General features: G+C 34.4%; 1 protein-coding gene across 14 annotated transcripts in view; it reads right to left on the reverse strand.

Moving 5' to 3' along the window:
- DMD (dystrophin) overlaps positions 1-16,807 on the reverse strand; it is a 1,205,254-nt gene that overhangs the window by 702,733 nt on the left and 485,714 nt on the right. For all 14 annotated transcript variants that reach the window (XM_061453343.1, XM_061453346.1, XM_061453349.1 and 11 more), the window contains 3 exons: positions 15,571-15,746; positions 7,286-7,409; positions 843-930 (listed from right to left, as the gene is read on the reverse strand). In XM_061453343.1, the coding sequence (XP_061309327.1) occupies positions 843-930; positions 7,286-7,409; positions 15,571-15,746 (388 nt within the window). The remainder of the gene's footprint in view (positions 1-842; positions 931-7,285; positions 7,410-15,570; positions 15,747-16,807) is intronic.

Consider the following 16,807-nt stretch of genomic DNA (forward strand, 5'->3'; position numbering starts at 1 on the left):
ATTATAATTCATTATATAATTCATTATTATAATTCATTATAATAACTGCTCTCAATGTTCTCAAGCTCAGTGTATTCAAAATTTATATTTCTGATAATCATATGACGGACGTTGGCCCATGTTGAATGTTTTAGTGCAAAGTTAGATATTCTTAAATAGCAAGGACAATGGCATGACAATCATAATTTTACTTTTATCTACCTTTGATTTTTCTTTTTCCCTTAAAAGTTTTAAAAGATCAAAAGGAAGACGCAACAAATTATTTTTTAAATCAATAATAAAAATAAAAACTTACAACTATTTTTTTTTAATTGTATAAGCTTTGACATTTATTATCTTTGAAAAGCCAAATGCCAAAAATATCTCCCAAAGCCGAACAAAACGTTGTATCTTCTATGATACCGATCATTATAGCAATATGTTTATTACAAAACATACATTGTATATTATATGTCAGAAAGCCCTTTTTTCAAACTGTTCAGAGCAATGCCTCCAGGGCTTTCTAACTCAGATGAGTTAACGCACCTTCAAAAGCTTAGTATACTCAGAAAATAAGATTACAACTTAAGTCTCTGAGCAGAACAGATTGTTAATATACATTTCATTACTGTGAGCAAGTTTTACACACATTTCTTTTCATGGTACGGAAGTGCTAAGGTTTTTTTTTTTTCTTTTTCTCTTTTCTAATTAAGATATTTAACATTCAGAAATAATAAAAGAACTATAAGGTAATATTACTTTACTGTTCCATTTAGAGTATTTGCTAATATTGTGATAAATGTGAACCTGTGCATTTATTAAATTCCTAAGAAGATTATCTAAATCAACTCCCATGTAATTACCATTCACCATCTGTTCCACAAGGGCCTCAGCTGATCTGCTGGCATCTTGCAGTTTTCTGTACTTCTCAGGCTTTTCCCGCTGGATGGCCTGCAGTATGACAGGAAAGGTGAGTATTTCAAAAGAGGGATTTTGAAGAAGATAATAATTAATCTCAGTGATGTCTTCTGCTTTCTTGAGACCATTTTACCTCTCATACTGCCCTGCCAGCCTCCCAGTTTGCACTGAAACCAGAATGTACTGCATACCATCAAGGAGTTAGTCATAAAGTCAAATACATATACTGACACAACAGAACGGATTTGAGAAATTATATAGATCAGTATTTTACAGACAAATAAATGACACATAAACTAAGAGCTATTCAAAGACCAATATTCCAGAACAAAAAGAAATCACAGAAATTCTTTGCAGAAGAACACATTTGCTTATTTCTCATGGTAACAGCAAGAACTGAGCATGCTAACCAAATTACAGGGGTTCATAGCATGCTTCAGCATTGAACCTACATACCATTTGTTTGATTATATTACTCCCTTGTTTAAAAAGAAAAACAAACCAAACCCTGCAAAATGGATATTAAAGTAGATATCTAACATCTATATGAACATAAATAGCACACATGCATATATGAGCTACTAAGTAAGAGAGTTTACTGCAGTATTAACACAGGATTCTAGTTATGTATTGTACCTAATACTCTCAATTCACCTTTCTGCATTCAAAAATTTCTCACCCATGTTCAGGCTAGCACTCAGGCTAGCTGGTAATGGCTGGTAAAGCTATCTTACGAAGTTTCAGGTTATAGTATAAGAATTTAATGAATTTGGGGTAGGTAGCAATACACATGGAAGTAAAACCATTTTAGATCTGACAGCCCCTCAGTGCTGTCTTATGGTTAACATCATGAAGTCAACTGATTTTAAACTAATTTAGTTTAGGTGTAATTTAGAAGCTCTAAATCAGAACCCCAAAGAAGCAGCACAAGGCCACAGCCAAGTCTGATACCAAAATTAAAAGAGACTGTAAAAACCCCAGAGATCCTGACTAGCAGTCTCCCATAAATCAGAGGTCCTCACTTCACTGCAGCAGATACACACATATTAAAGGATATACCACTGCAAATCCTACATGACATGTACAGAGAGATAACACAGTCCTGGCTGCACCATCTCAGTCTGGCTGACCCCACTAGGCTTCCAGATCACCTTCTTTATTCACACAGCAAAAGTATATTCTGTGTGATTTGACTTTTCAGGGGAAAAAGTTTCTTACAATTGGAAAGAAACCTCAGTGAGTGGCTAAAAATGCATTTAGTAGAATAACTTCATATGCTTACATTTCATAGAATCATAGAATTAGGAGTAATTAACCTAAACACCTTTGAATAAACTCTCTTAAAATATATTTTAAAGTGTGATGCTTAAAACACCTTCAGTTTAAGAAGCATCAGCTCCCCAGAAGTCTTTCCCAGATGAGATGTTCAGAACTTTAAAGAGAGATTTTCAGTTAAATTCACACGTTTCCACAGCTTACTTAAAACTGCCCTGCATTTGTGCATATAGAAATGATTAAACAGCAGGTTTTCTAACAATAACCCAAAGATGTTATCATAATAAAATTTTGTATAAATAAAATATATAAAGAAAGGATATTTAAAGAATGAAGGATGGAAATATATTGGATTTTATAAACCTATCGTTTATATATACCTAAGTTATCATGAAAGATTACAAAGTTTAACCCCAATAAGTTAAAGATGACTGTATTAATTATTCATAGTTTTTGTAGGTCAGAAAACAATCTTCTACCGTTTCACTGTACAATTTAAATATTTTCCAAATTAAAAAAGAAATAGTAATTCTCTGCAGAGTTCCAAAATTTCTTACAGAATCCTAATTAATACTACTCTATCTATAATGCCAGGTATAATTAGCATGAACCTAAGTACAGAAAACTCAAAGGAATCATTAAAACACTAAAATATACTGAAAATAATTTTACTTGTCTGCAATGCCAGATGCGTAATTATCATGATTGTAAAACTGTAGTGAGCACAAATGAAACATTAAAATAACTTAAAATATACTGAAAATTAGGTTTTAGAAATATAAAAAATGATATTACATCAATGTCTGTTGCAGTGTACCTTTCAGTGTACAGTAATACACTATGTATGCAAAAAAAGTGGAGAAATATCTACTTCTCTCCTGAAAGATTACAGTTTCTGGGTCCTGACAGAAAATTTAAAAACTATTTGTATAGTCCTTAAATAAACATGAAAATTTGGTACATATCACACCTTCTGTCAATCACTTTTCTCCACTCATTTTTATGCAACTGGAATATACTATAAAAATTAAATTCTATCATTCATTACAGGAATACATATGTTTACACACAGAAAGCACAGCGCTAGCCAGAGAAGAAAAGACTGTCATCTTGTTCCACACAGAAAGACAAATTACCTTATCTGGAGAGAAAGGAGGACATTCACCCTAGCTACTCCTAGCACTAATCAGTGTCCTGCCAGTTCTCTACAGACTGCCAGTGTTTGCCAAACCTGCAAAATGTCTGGGATTTTTCAGCTCCTAAGAAGGATTTCTTTCCATAAACACGTGTAAAGTGCCTCCATGGGAGGAAAAACAAAGGGAGTAGAAGCCCTGGAACTACCTCTCATTTACCTCTTTGGCTCCATTTTGTTAATTTCTTCCTTCACTGAAGGGAACCATTCAGGTGCTTGTGACATGTTAGATTCTGTACATTGTAAGCAACCCTTTTTCTTTTTTTTTTTTTTTTTATGAAAAGTTGTGGTAGTGGTAGAGCAACTTAAAAATATGTCCAAACATATAACTTCCCCTTTTGTACTCTGTTTTCTGAAAAGATCTTTCAGGAAAAAAAAAAAAAAGGAAAAAAAAAAAGAAAGCAGTTAACTTTACAGTTGGCTTTTCAATCAGGGATTAATTATCTTCTGAATTATTTGCAACTGGCAGTACAAATGTGTAATATCCTAGTTTTAACTGACTGAATAACACTAAAAAATCATCTTTACTTAAATGCCACCTGAAGGTGAGGAGGCTGTTTTCACAATGATAAGCATTTTATCTGACCCTGAGATTTTAGTTGGCAGCCAATGACTTCACAACCTAGAAAATATTAATGGTCACACTATTGGATGGTATTTGGATGTTATTCATATCAAATCAACATCCTACTTTGAGAGCTCTGTGAAAGGATGCATGGTAGCAATACTCCCTGACCTCCTCTGACTTCGACCAATTACCCCTTAGGGCAGGAGATGGCAACATTTTCATCATTGGCTCTCAGAGTGATTCAGCTTTCAAATATCCAGGCCCAACAAAGCATGTCTGAAAAAGGTCAGTAAATCAGAACAAATAAGAACGGAACTTTTGAGAAGGCCGAGAGAACAAATTTAATTGTCTAGGATATATGACATTTTCCCTTACATCTGTTCCTTGTATGCTTACCTTGGATTCGGAATTTCTAGGTGGTGCTTCATGGCTAAACAATATTCCTTTCAAGGAGTTTTATTCCCATTTTATTCTGGGATTTAGTCTCCAAGTTGACTTATTATAAAGCAGGATTTTCTATCTAAAAAGTTTCAATTTTTGCAGCTGAACCTTTATACACTTGAATTTCCAATACTGAAAGCTCATCACGGCTTTAGAAGAGTAACAATAAAGAATACGTCAACAGTGTAATGCAGTGTAGCAATATTTACAGCATTAATGTTTGGATGTCTTCATTATTTAGCAGTAGTACAGCTGTTTCACAATAGAACTTCTTATGGCATCCAGTCCCTCTGGCCAGGTAAGGCAAGTATCTTTCTTTTATAGCATGGAAGGGCTATAAATGTTTTTGCTTCTTCCCAGACATAGGAATGGGCTTTATGTGAATATCTAATATATTCAATCTACATAATACATTAGCCTTAAAAATAAGGCTAATTGTCTGCCAGTTTTTGAAGAGCAGATAGCTTAATAAAGTCAGTGCATTTCATACAGCCTGCTTCAGGCTCCGTCTCCTCAAGGCTCTTCTGAGCTGGGATCGGAACAGGCTTTTGAACTTGATGAATCATTAGTGATGGCAAAACAGCTTTCCTTGTGGCTGTCATTACTGAAGTCAGCATCCCTCCATCACAAAGCAGATGTACTGCCACTCTACCATACGGAAGTGACCTCTTATTCAAGAAAAATGATGAATAGGAGGAAGCTGCCACAAGAAGAAAGAAAATCATCTAACTAGTAACTTGTCCTCAAAAGAACAGCTGAAAGAAAAGTCATTAGGAAAAGGCCCTAGGACTGGGCACCTACCATGGTGAGCAACAAATGGTAGGTCTGACATCAGCCAAGCACAGGTATTCTGTGCTACACCCATATATATATATATAGACACACACACACATATAATCACACACACACATATATAGATATATATATATATAGTTATAGAGGGAAAAACTAAATGACAGATCTCTATATAAGGGCAAGATGGGGCTTCTGCATGCATGTGCCTGCAGCTGCATTCAAGCATGTATAACACAGGGGTGTAACTATGTATGTCAGTACAACAGAATCTTTTTCCATTATCACTAACAAATATCTTCCTTCTTGGCATTTCATCTTTTTGGTTTTTTTTTAATATGCCTTATACAACTTTACTAGAGACTATAATATATTAAAACCACACTACCTTTTCCACTGATTTGAAGCTAATTTTGAGAAAATTAGGAACAAAAAAGTGTAAACAAGCAACACAAACTGCTCAAATCAAAGAACTAGACAGTACTTCCTACTTTGACTACTAGCCTTAGAGATAGAGACAGAGATTAGACCTGGAAAAGTGAGGCCAGGACAAGCTTTAAAATCTGGCATTTAAAAAAAATGCATTTTTTTCTTTCTTGAGAAGCATGCCCAAAGACTTCCTTTAACTGAAAACCATACAACACTGAGCCATGTAGTACTTTTAAGTGCTGTCTTTCATAGTTCTTCTATCAAATTAAAACACATAATCAAAATGTTTTCTCCTTTAAAACATCTACAAATTTCTACATGTAACTTGATTTTCTCAATGAAATGTTTATTCTAAAAGCAGCAATACTCCATGAAATCCAGCATAATATGTAGATCAAGATGAGCTAATTTGACATTCTTGAAATTATGTTCCTCAAAATGGGAACATATGTTCTTTTTTTAAATTTTACCTACAATGAAGATTGAAGCATTCCAAAAATTAACTGTATACCTATGCATGTATTAGATTAAATCCCATTACCTCAGTATGGAAGCAGTTGAACCCATTAAATCTTTTCAGTATATTTGATACATGTTACATACATTTTTATATATAGAAATTTGTGTATATTTAACATAGCATGAAGTGTTGCCATGAACTACATTAAGCACGTTATGTTCTAATGCATATGTACTAGCAATATTATTACATTAACAAATTAAAATTATTGTAAGAAAGCTATGACTTTTTTAAAAAAAAACCATATATTTACAGTCACAAAATTCAGTATTCCTCAGTCTTATCATAACTAATTTCTGATGGACAAGCAGACACAAAATAAAACCAGCAGCAAAACTCATGTCAATACAGTAACCTTGTTCCATCTGTTTGAGTGTTAGGAGTACGCATCACCATATATTTTAATGAAGTTCCATGATATACTATGATATTATAAGGGCTAATAATAAAAAGAACTCCCTTTTTCTAACTTAGAAAAGACATGTATTTTTGCATCTATCTATAAATGTAAATATGGAAGAAAATTTGTAATAGTTTAGCTTCCAAGGGCTAAACTCAGAGTGTGCGAAACATACGCACAAACACAGCTACTCATTAAGCAGCCCAGAATCATTCCTTTTGTCAAAAGTAGAAAAGTAGTTCAAGAATGGCAGTACAATTCAAAAAAATTATAAAAAAAAAAAAAATGTGGAAACTGGTGTTTTTCAGATATATTTTACAGCACTGTAAAAAGAATTAGATACAGATTTTGTTTAGCACGCACTAAAAGTAGACACTTTTTACATCTCTCAATTTATCCATGTATAATGTCAAATTAAGCTGTTAGTATAGAATGATGATGCATATTTAAGTAGTAATGTATATGCTTTGATTCAACTTTACCACTTTCATGATAAAGACTTTCATGAATATAGAATATCTTAATTAAATATGAGTATATAGGAACAGAAAATAAATAAACAAAATCTCTGTATTCAGACAGCCTGTGCAGCAATTTTGGTGCCAAAATCTGAAATTCACAGAAATAGTGAGCACTTCTAAATTTCTCTCGGACATATGGACAATCAATGCTTGCCAGTCTATATGTGAAATCATTTAAACTTGGACTTTGAAAGCACTTTGACAAGCTAATACAAACATAACAGACATATATATGAGTACTTTCTCCTACATTGACTCTTTCTCTGAGATCTGAGAGATTGCCTTCTTTTCGATACATTGCAAACTCAGGACTCTGAAGCACTGCTTCTGACCGGGTCATCCAGCTGTGGAGCTCTGTTGTATCCGAGTCAAACCTGAGAGACAGAGAAATGTATTAAGACATTTCATTTCCACAAAGTTTCTGAAAATAGGATTGACAGCAAACGTGTTTAACTGGTTGTTTAAATGAGTGAGTAAGCAGCAATTTCTCTCAACAAAACAGTTTTAACCCCTCATATTTCATTAAATAGCTAATAAAGCTATTCATTTTAAAATTTGGAAACAGAGAAAAACTTCTTCATTTTTAAGACCCTGATTTGAACAGATGGTACAATTTTCACAATAAGGATTTTAATCTTACAAGCTGATGGCTTTGGAAGACATGATACAAGTGGTTCTCAGTAAAGACAGTCCTATTGGCTCAGCTGAGAATGTAAGGCCTATATGGCTGACCAAATGCAGCTTTCATACCTGCAAGATTTATGTGCCAGTTAGTGCTGGCAATATTATGAAGGATATTCAAGCAGGAAATTTGACCATTAGAAAGCAGTCTCTTCTGACTGACTCTAATTTGTTGCAGAGTGCAATTACTAATCAACGGTAAATTATAATTTTCCTACAGCTAAAGATTTAAAAACTGAAAATTAAGATCCCTATCTCTCTGTATATACTTCTTAGCTAGTTTTTTACTGTACAGTCCTTTTTATTACAGGCTGGATCCTTCCATCAACTCCTTTAAAGCTGATATTAATTTCTGTAACTTCTTCAGAAGGTAACAGCACAAAATGAAGGTTACCATATGCAGGTATTTAAATTACTGATGTGTTAAAAAAATGCAAACTGTGGTTCAGTATCTGCTGTAGTTTTTAAAACAAGAAGATTGAGACAATGTTTTTTCTCAGTTGCTCCACACAATATCACCATATGCTTGACTATATGTCTTTATTGCACTGTAAGTTCTAATATCTATATCTAGTTTGTAACTGATTTTCTTTTTGCAGCAATACAATGAACCAATAGAATAGAATGATCTAGAAAAAAATAATTAGTTGCATCCTTCAGTTTGCTTTGCAAATATATGTTGTATCATTTACATACATAATTGAAAATCTATTAAAACAAGAGCCTGAATGACAATTATATCTTTGGAGGACTTAATTCTTTTGTAAAAAATATACTCCGTATATACAAGTACTAAAATACAAGGATGTAAGCTAAAGTCAGGTGCTACAGAAATCTACATATACAGAAATGAAAAGTAGTTCCATGTTGGATCTAATATTTATGCCTCCTTTTTTACTTCTCCACTGTGATCTTTGTGACTCCATTTAGCAACACAATGTGCAAGACTGAGTAATAAATAATGAAAGTAGAAGAAAGAAGAGCCATACACTGCCTTAATACCAGCCCAATATTCCATATTCAAATCACAAACTTTAAGGAATAATTTTGATAAAGCAATCCTAATAAAACTATTTGGCCACTCATTAAAGGAGAAACAATATAACTGTGAAGTAATGGAAGGTGCAGAAATCTTCATTTTATAAAGAATTAAAAGTTCAGAGGCTGAAGACAAAATAGAATTCCAGATGTTTCAGGGAATCTCTGTGCCTGTACCAGATTCTAATCCCTGAAATCAAAGTGCACTGCCTACTTCAGCTTTATTTCTGACCCTATGTGACATTAAATCAATTCTATTTTCTGAAATAGAACGTTATCATCTGTTCTGCATATAACAACTGTGCATTTAATGACCACAGAACATCAGACATCTTATCAAAACAAAGATGAGTTTACTAATCCCTCAGTACTAAACTTCCTTGTAGGTAAAACTGTATTAATTCTAGTCTCAAGCTTCAGGTAAGTAGGGCCAGTAAGACCAACTTTCTGAAGAATAGTGTGGAATTAGCCTGGTATAGGATGGAAATTGACAGAGCAAAATGGTTACCAGTGATCATTTCTTAAACAAAAGGACATAGGCCTTGCCTCTGCAACATCCTTCCTAGAAGAAGAATGGAAGAATTTGGGACAGTTTTGATAAAACAAAAAAATAATCAGGAACATGTCCCACGGTCAAGAGATTCATCAGATGGTGGAAAGTATTAGCCACATGTCTTTAAGGTCACTTCCAACTCAAACCATTTTATCCTACAATATGATTCTATGATACGACAGAGCTGGTCTCCATCACTTGCAGTTTCTTCTGGAAATAAATATAACTCCACAAAGCCTCCTACCCAAAAAAGGGCTATAAAAAGGAGGCAGAAAAGGATTAAGAAATATTGAAGTTAATTCAAAGTAGCTTTTTGCAGCACAAAAATATCCTTAATATAAAGATATTTTTTCAGTTTGTAGAAAACCAGGAAATACAGGTAGAATAAGAATCATTCTGTTAGGATGACCGGATATTTCCTCTCTAAGCACAGCTGCAGTTACAAACTATATTAAATCTAGATTGATATCAAAGGATCAATCAGTTTTTAAATCTCCTAAGTACAACAATACTGTTGACATAAAAAGTAATGCAAGATTACCTTTCTGACTCAATAAAGTTGAGTGCATGTAGAATTTGTTAAAATAGATCTATGGAAGACACTAAAACCAAATCTCTTGAGAGAGTTACTACAAATAATTTCCTAATTTAACATGCACATTAGCTTGCTCCCCACCTAAAAACTCAATCTACAGCTAGGATTTACTCTTTATGCCACATTCATAGTTTAGTTTTCCAATTAGTCTTTCCTTCTGCTAGTCCACAAGACAAAGACTATATTTTACTGCTCTCACTGTCTTCTCTCTATAGGCCAGCACGTCAGCTGAGTTCAAGTACAGCCTCATTTTACTGCAGAGCATGCCTGAAAATCCATCTTCACATTTTTAATCCATACCATTCAAATTTTCACAGAAGTCCCGCACCAATTTATTTTCTGAATCTTATTAAGACACATGCCCACTTCAGATTCCCATTCAAAATTCTCTACTGAGAAGGTCACCACATGTACTTGTTCAAAAATGATTCCTTGTTCTAAATTTCCCTTCCTTTTCCTTATTATATACATGATAAACCTCCCAATTAAGGCATTTCATAACTTAGTGGCATTTTGTTTTCCTATTTCTTTGCATGGAATTTCTAACCTGAATACCCAGCAGAGTATGATACTCAAGTCCTACTACAATGGCATATAGGTGGCATATACCTTCTGGAAGCCACTATATTCACAGTTCCTGTGGCTTAAGGATATCATTCTTGAAGAGTGTGTACAGCTTTCCTGGACCCCTTTGTCCTTCACTAATGTTTCCCAAGGAATTTTGCCAACTAGTGTCCTAAACAGGCCTCTGGAAGTCTGAGGTGGAAGCTTTGCTGACCTTCTTCCTGACTTCACCAAGGACTGAAAATTCAATCATTTCATGATCATTTTGCCCAAGATGGTCTCCAACCACCACATCACCCACCAGTCCTCTGTTTGCAAACGGCAAATCTAGCCAGCATCTCCCCTGGTTGGCTCACTGGGCTGGGAAGTGTGTGGTATCTTCCACACCCTCCAAGAACCTCCTGGATTGTTTCTTCTCTGCTATAGTATACTACCAGCAGATATCTGGTAGGTTAAAGTCTCCCATGAGATTAAAGGCAAGCAATCATAAAACTTCTCTGAGTTGTTTGAAGAACACTTCATCCGTATCTTCATCCTGGTTGTGTGGTCTTTAACAGACTCCTACCAGGATATCTGCTTGGTTGGCCTTCCCCCGATCTTCACCCACAAACATTCAGCCTTCACACTCACAACACTGAGTTCAGTGTCAGTTGACATACTCCCTAACATACAACACAACCCCACCACCTCTTTTTCCTTGCCTATCCCTTTTGAAAAGCCCGTAGCCATCCATTGCAGCATTTCAATGATGCGAATCATTCCATCACATTCCTGTGATAGTGATTATGCCATGACTTCCTTGCTGCACAATGGCTTCCAGCTCCTCTGTTTGTTGCCCCATTCTGTGGGCATCGGAACAAATGCATTCAAGTTGTCCTGTGGATGTCTGGACTACAACAGCGGCATGCCACCCTCTGACTCATTTTTAGCAAGCCTGGTGTTATCCCCTTTTCCCTTCAAACCTAATTTAAAGCCCTCTCTATAAGCTCTGCCATACCTGCTATTATTGAAACAATAGCTATTGAAACCCCACTTTGAATAAGTCATGATAATTCTTCCTTTGACATATTTTTTCTACAAATAATCCAAACTTTTCTAAGTAACCAAGCATTAGAATCTAAATACATTATTTTTAAAGAAATGAAGGCTACTTTCTTAAAAAAAAAAAAAAATAACACTTATTAAAAGAAAAAAAACACTAGATGGAGCAACTATCCTACTTTAACATGCTCTTCTCCTCAAAAAGCATAAAGTCTCTTTCAATTCTGAACCTTAACATTATATCCATAATAATGTTACAACAAATACACTTACCTTAGAAACATTAGGAAGCATGTACAAAGTTATTTACTAAATAGCAAAGAAAGGTATCTTTGGATGTTATTTCAGAAACATTAATATTACAAATATGTTTAAATTAAATGTTAAGCAGCTGTGAACAGAACAATTTACTGATTTTTCTATGCTACACAACTGACTGGTTTTGCCCAAAGTATGTAAATACCATGAAATGTTACCTTGCAACCATTATCCCCATATACATTATTTTTTTCATCCTAAAACTGTAGCTTTGTTACATTTATCTCTAGTCCTAATGCCTAACACATACTTTCAAGACCTGTATTATACAGCTTCAAGCATTTTTCCCTTCTTCACTTCAAATTAATTCCTTCGGAAAAGGTGATTTCCTATGACCAGCAACAGAAGTTTGCACATGACTGAATTATTCTGACTTTATGAAGCATTACTTTTGAGGTAGATTTAGAAAACTTTTTTTTTTTTTTTGGGGGGGGCTGGGGAGAGGGGAGGAGCCATCTTTATCTTATCTCAGTTTTCCACCACTTATGGTAAAATGTTGCTGTAGGAGGCAAGAAAAATCTCAGCTTCTTTCCCATGTATTTATGCCACAGTGAGTTGGGGCAATGGAAATGTGACATTCACTCTGTTTATGCTATTGGTCTACAAGTCTGATTGCTTCTCCTCAATTCCTTCAGTATAAATGGAGACTCTCATACTTCTAAATACTTTCAAAGCACTTGGAAATGTAAAATAAAAAGCACTCTAGAAAGCTTGATGTTTCAATCTTAGCCACCCATTATTTCTCTTCAACTAAGTAGCTGGGGACCATATTCTTACGCAGTCTGCTACCATGATATTCACAGACAAACTCCTCTTTCTTCCACCTTAAAACTAAGCACCTAACAATTCACACTATAGGTGCAGTGCATCTTTAAAACACCCTCTAGTCTAAAACATTCAGATCACATGAAAGCAAACCTGGAGCACAAATCTTTCAAAACACATGGCAACAGAACCTGATACACTTATTTCAGGTATACTCCTTTACAGAAACAGTGGTGACTAAAGCTTGAGAACAGATGAAAGAAACATTATTCACTACCTCAAAAAAGCTCTAACCCTCAATATGCGTATCCCCCCAGCTCTAAAAATAATAGGCAAGAACATGCAGTGTGTTGTACCATAACTGAAGAGGCCTACATGATCTGGTTATGCACCTTCAGAAGTTTCTGGCAAGCATTCAATAATTTCTGTGGTTTTTTAGAAGCGCAAAATCTAAGCAGTATCTCTTAGTTAATTTCAAAACCCAAAAGCTGTGCAGTACTGTGGCTTTGTTTGTCCTCCGGTGTAAGTACAACTAAATATACACAAAAAAGTCTAGAAGATCTTGCAGCCAACAATGACCCAGAAAATAACTGACTGACTGGCAATACAGTCATGGGGTTCTCCCAGCAAAAAAAGCATTGACGGAAAAGGTGTCTAGTCACCAATGCACAGAGTCATTTTAGCTGAGCACCCAAATCTTAAGACGAGGGTTTTTTCCCCCTATTCTTATGTTTATGCTCCCTGTAAATTTATCATGCACAGAGAAAGCAGCATAGTGTTAAATGTATTAGTTTCTAAGACTGCCTTTTTATGTTTTAATAAAAGCAGGCCTAACAATGATTATTCTAAGCTGAAACTCCTTTCCCAAAGTTTCCTTTCAAATTGTTTATCTCAAGCTATTTATTGACTGGCCCTCACACTATGGAACACCCACTTGGAATTTCTAGAGAGGAAAGGTAAATAAGTCTTTTTTTGGCTGTTCAGTTAGAAATGCCAAGAAAAATATCTAAATTGAAAAATGCTGCCTTCAGATAATATAGCCATCATTCATCCTGCTGCACAGCTGTGGACATTTCTAATGTCATTTACTTTGTACATTACCATATTGCAAGTCCACCCAGTGCCCACCCAGTGAACAGTCATAGTGATCTCATTCTCCTATGATGTTATGATTGTGTTGTTAAAACAAATCTAGTAAATCCTGCACACAAAGCAATATTCCACCTAGTTAGACCATATTAAAGTGTATCAAACAATGGACTACCTTCTTCCTGCTAGAATTCAGCTTGCTTTCCTACCTGATCAAAATAAAAATCTACACTCTGCAGCAATGAAAAGGATTCTGATTTTAAGTATATATAAGAAACCATAATTTATTTATCCACCTAAAGACATTCTATACAAAGACAGAACTACAGACTGCTCCAAGGTTCATATCCTGACTCTTAAACAAAAGGTAGACAGAACTTATATGGTGAACTAATATCTTCTAGATAGCATAAGACATGAATCAACCCCCCTCAAAACCTAGTATGCAATGGTAAAAAAACATTAACACTCTGTAAAATTTAGTAGCAGATCTGCCAATGATATAGCTGCAAGCAATCATAGGCTCAATTTGATAATATATCCTATTTTCTCTAAAAGGATCTATCAAATTTATATATAACCTTGCTGGTTGAAATGCCTTATAGAGACAACAACTAAAACACTTCAAGGCTTTAAAATTCTCAGTTTGTATAAAATGAAATATTTCTGAACATAAACTAATTCTATAATCCAGCTAATTCCTGCCCTCCAGGAGTTACCTCACAGACTAGAAGCCTGTAGTCTGTTGTACCCTGCTAATTTTACCTTCAGTATTAAGGCAAATCAAAGGAATATGAACAAGAAAGAAAACACAGACTAATATTACATACTTAGTAGCTGAGAAAGGAACTTCTGATGCAAATTGGTCTCCAATTTTGTAATATTGCATAGCTATTTATAGCAACAAATTTCTTGAGGTATCATAAAATACAGCTTTTAAAAAATAGTTCATTTAGTTTTAACTAAGGTAATCCTTTCTTTTGTAATAGTAGACTCCCATTTCACTTCATTATATTTATGCCAAGTAAGATCATTCCTAAAACATTCAGCTTGGAAAGAAAAAGTTAAAAATTTTAATATACCAATATTTGAGAGAGTAAAATTCCAGTGGAATTTTAATTCTTAATTTGTCAATTTCAAAATAAAGAATGACAATATTTTCAAGACAGGGGTCATGCCTTAAGATAGGTTTACTCTTCCATATAAAAAAAAACTAGCTTCTTAGCATCTCATTCAGAAATTTAGTTCTTGAGCCAATTCTACTTAAACTCATCAGAAATTTTTTTGTGACTTTAACAAGTGTTCAAATGTATTAGTCTAAACTCACTTGTCACTTATACTTGAGTCACACAGGAAAAAAAATCTGAAAATAATGATACTGCATGTTTCACCAACTATGAATTCTGCCTTTGCAGAACTGTTATTTCTAATGCTGACCTACAAGCCAGAAAGAACACAACTTGAATTTTAGAAACCAGGCAAGATCTCCACTACTAGTAATCTAAGTGTAAAAAAAACCCAACAAAACACTTAAAGAATTAATAAAGATGAGAACTAATGGAATGCATCAACTTCGTCAAGCTTCAAGACTATAGTCAAGTGGAACCCCCACAATGCCATTCATAAGGACTTCTACTGACTATAATTACTATCACAGTGGTATTGGTATAATTATAAACATTTTTTTTACTGCAACGTAGTTGGACGAGAAGCACAAAAATATCAATAACTCATCCTAAGTAGAAGAATGATCAATCCATATTTTAACAGAGAACAGAAATAAAATTTTAACCTCAAAAATGTATACAGCAACCTACTGCAGTCAAATGACTTTCTGCATTCTTATTCAAACTCTATCAGTATTCTTTCTCTGTCTCTTAATGATTCTCACCTCTTCCTAATTTCTGAATCCACAAGGAGTTGCCTTTTTTTGTGGGGTGGAGGTGGTGGGAGCTCCTCTTTAGCATGCTTAACCAGGATATGTTCTCTTGTGGTCACCATAGTTACAGTTTCCATTACAGTTGTCTGTGTTAGTGATGTCTGAGTGGTAGTGACAGTCTGTGAAATCTGTGAGAAGTATAAAAACAGAGGTCACACATTGCTTGAAACACTTCAGTAAAGACAGTTTAGAGTAGCAAGAGAAGATAATGAGAAACAGCTCCTATCTGATCATAGGCTGACCTTCAGAAAAAAATATAAGCAACTCAAACCAAATTGTTTTATCCAACTCATGCTGTGTGAATAAGATATCTGCAGAAGTCAATATCAAAATCAGAAAGGATCCTAAACTGAATTAGCTCATGGCTCCCTGCAAGTCCTGATGAATGAAGACAAGAAATGGTCAGTTTAGTGAGGGAAATAAATAATAGCAAATATATAAAATGTTACTATTTCAGTTAGTCTGCCTCCATTCTGAAAATATATTTCTTGAGAAGCGATAAAAGCATGGTAATGGAACTAAATAACCAATTATTACTTTTACCATCTATAACAATTTTTAAACTAGAATGTAATTAATCACAACCTACTTGCGAAAAAGGGCAGCTAGCTTACTGTCAGGGAATCTTAAATCAGAAAACATGCACTAGAAGGCAAATTAATTTGCATCATTTTATTCCGTAATTAAAAAAATGTTAAGGGGTCATAAAAGACACAAATACACATAATATGTAACACTGTAACCGGCAATCTAATGCATTTAACTTTATGCACTTAGTAATATGAAAACAACCCCTTCATAGAGTTCAGACATATTAAAAAAAAAAAAAAAGAATTTTTAGAAATATTTTCTGTTCATATCTGTTTGAAAGATACTGGTTGTATTTCTATGGCCCATTAATATTTATTTCCATATAACACCAAACTACAACCTTCACACTTGAATGTGGGCAGCTGCTCTTAAGTCCCTTAACTAATGAGAAACAGGTCACTTCATTTTTCGGTTCTGTCATAGGATGGCTCATTTCTCAAAATGCTCTAGTTACAGCTCCAGTAATCACATTACAGTTTAGGGGTAGTGAAATGAAAAATAAAAGGAGAAAGTTATATCAGGAGCAGAAAATGCTGTGCATCAGAAGAGCTCTGCTTCTTTGCTTATTGTCAATGGACAAGAGTTAGAAAAACTTTCC

Source organism: Pezoporus flaviventris, unplaced genomic scaffold (assembly GCF_033815535.1).
Source record: "Pezoporus flaviventris isolate CSIRO_AGI_PZ_B2104156 unplaced genomic scaffold, CSIRO_AGI_Pfla_v1 ptg000015l, whole genome shotgun sequence".
NCBI lineage: Eukaryota > Metazoa > Chordata > Aves > Psittaciformes > Psittacidae > Pezoporus > Pezoporus flaviventris.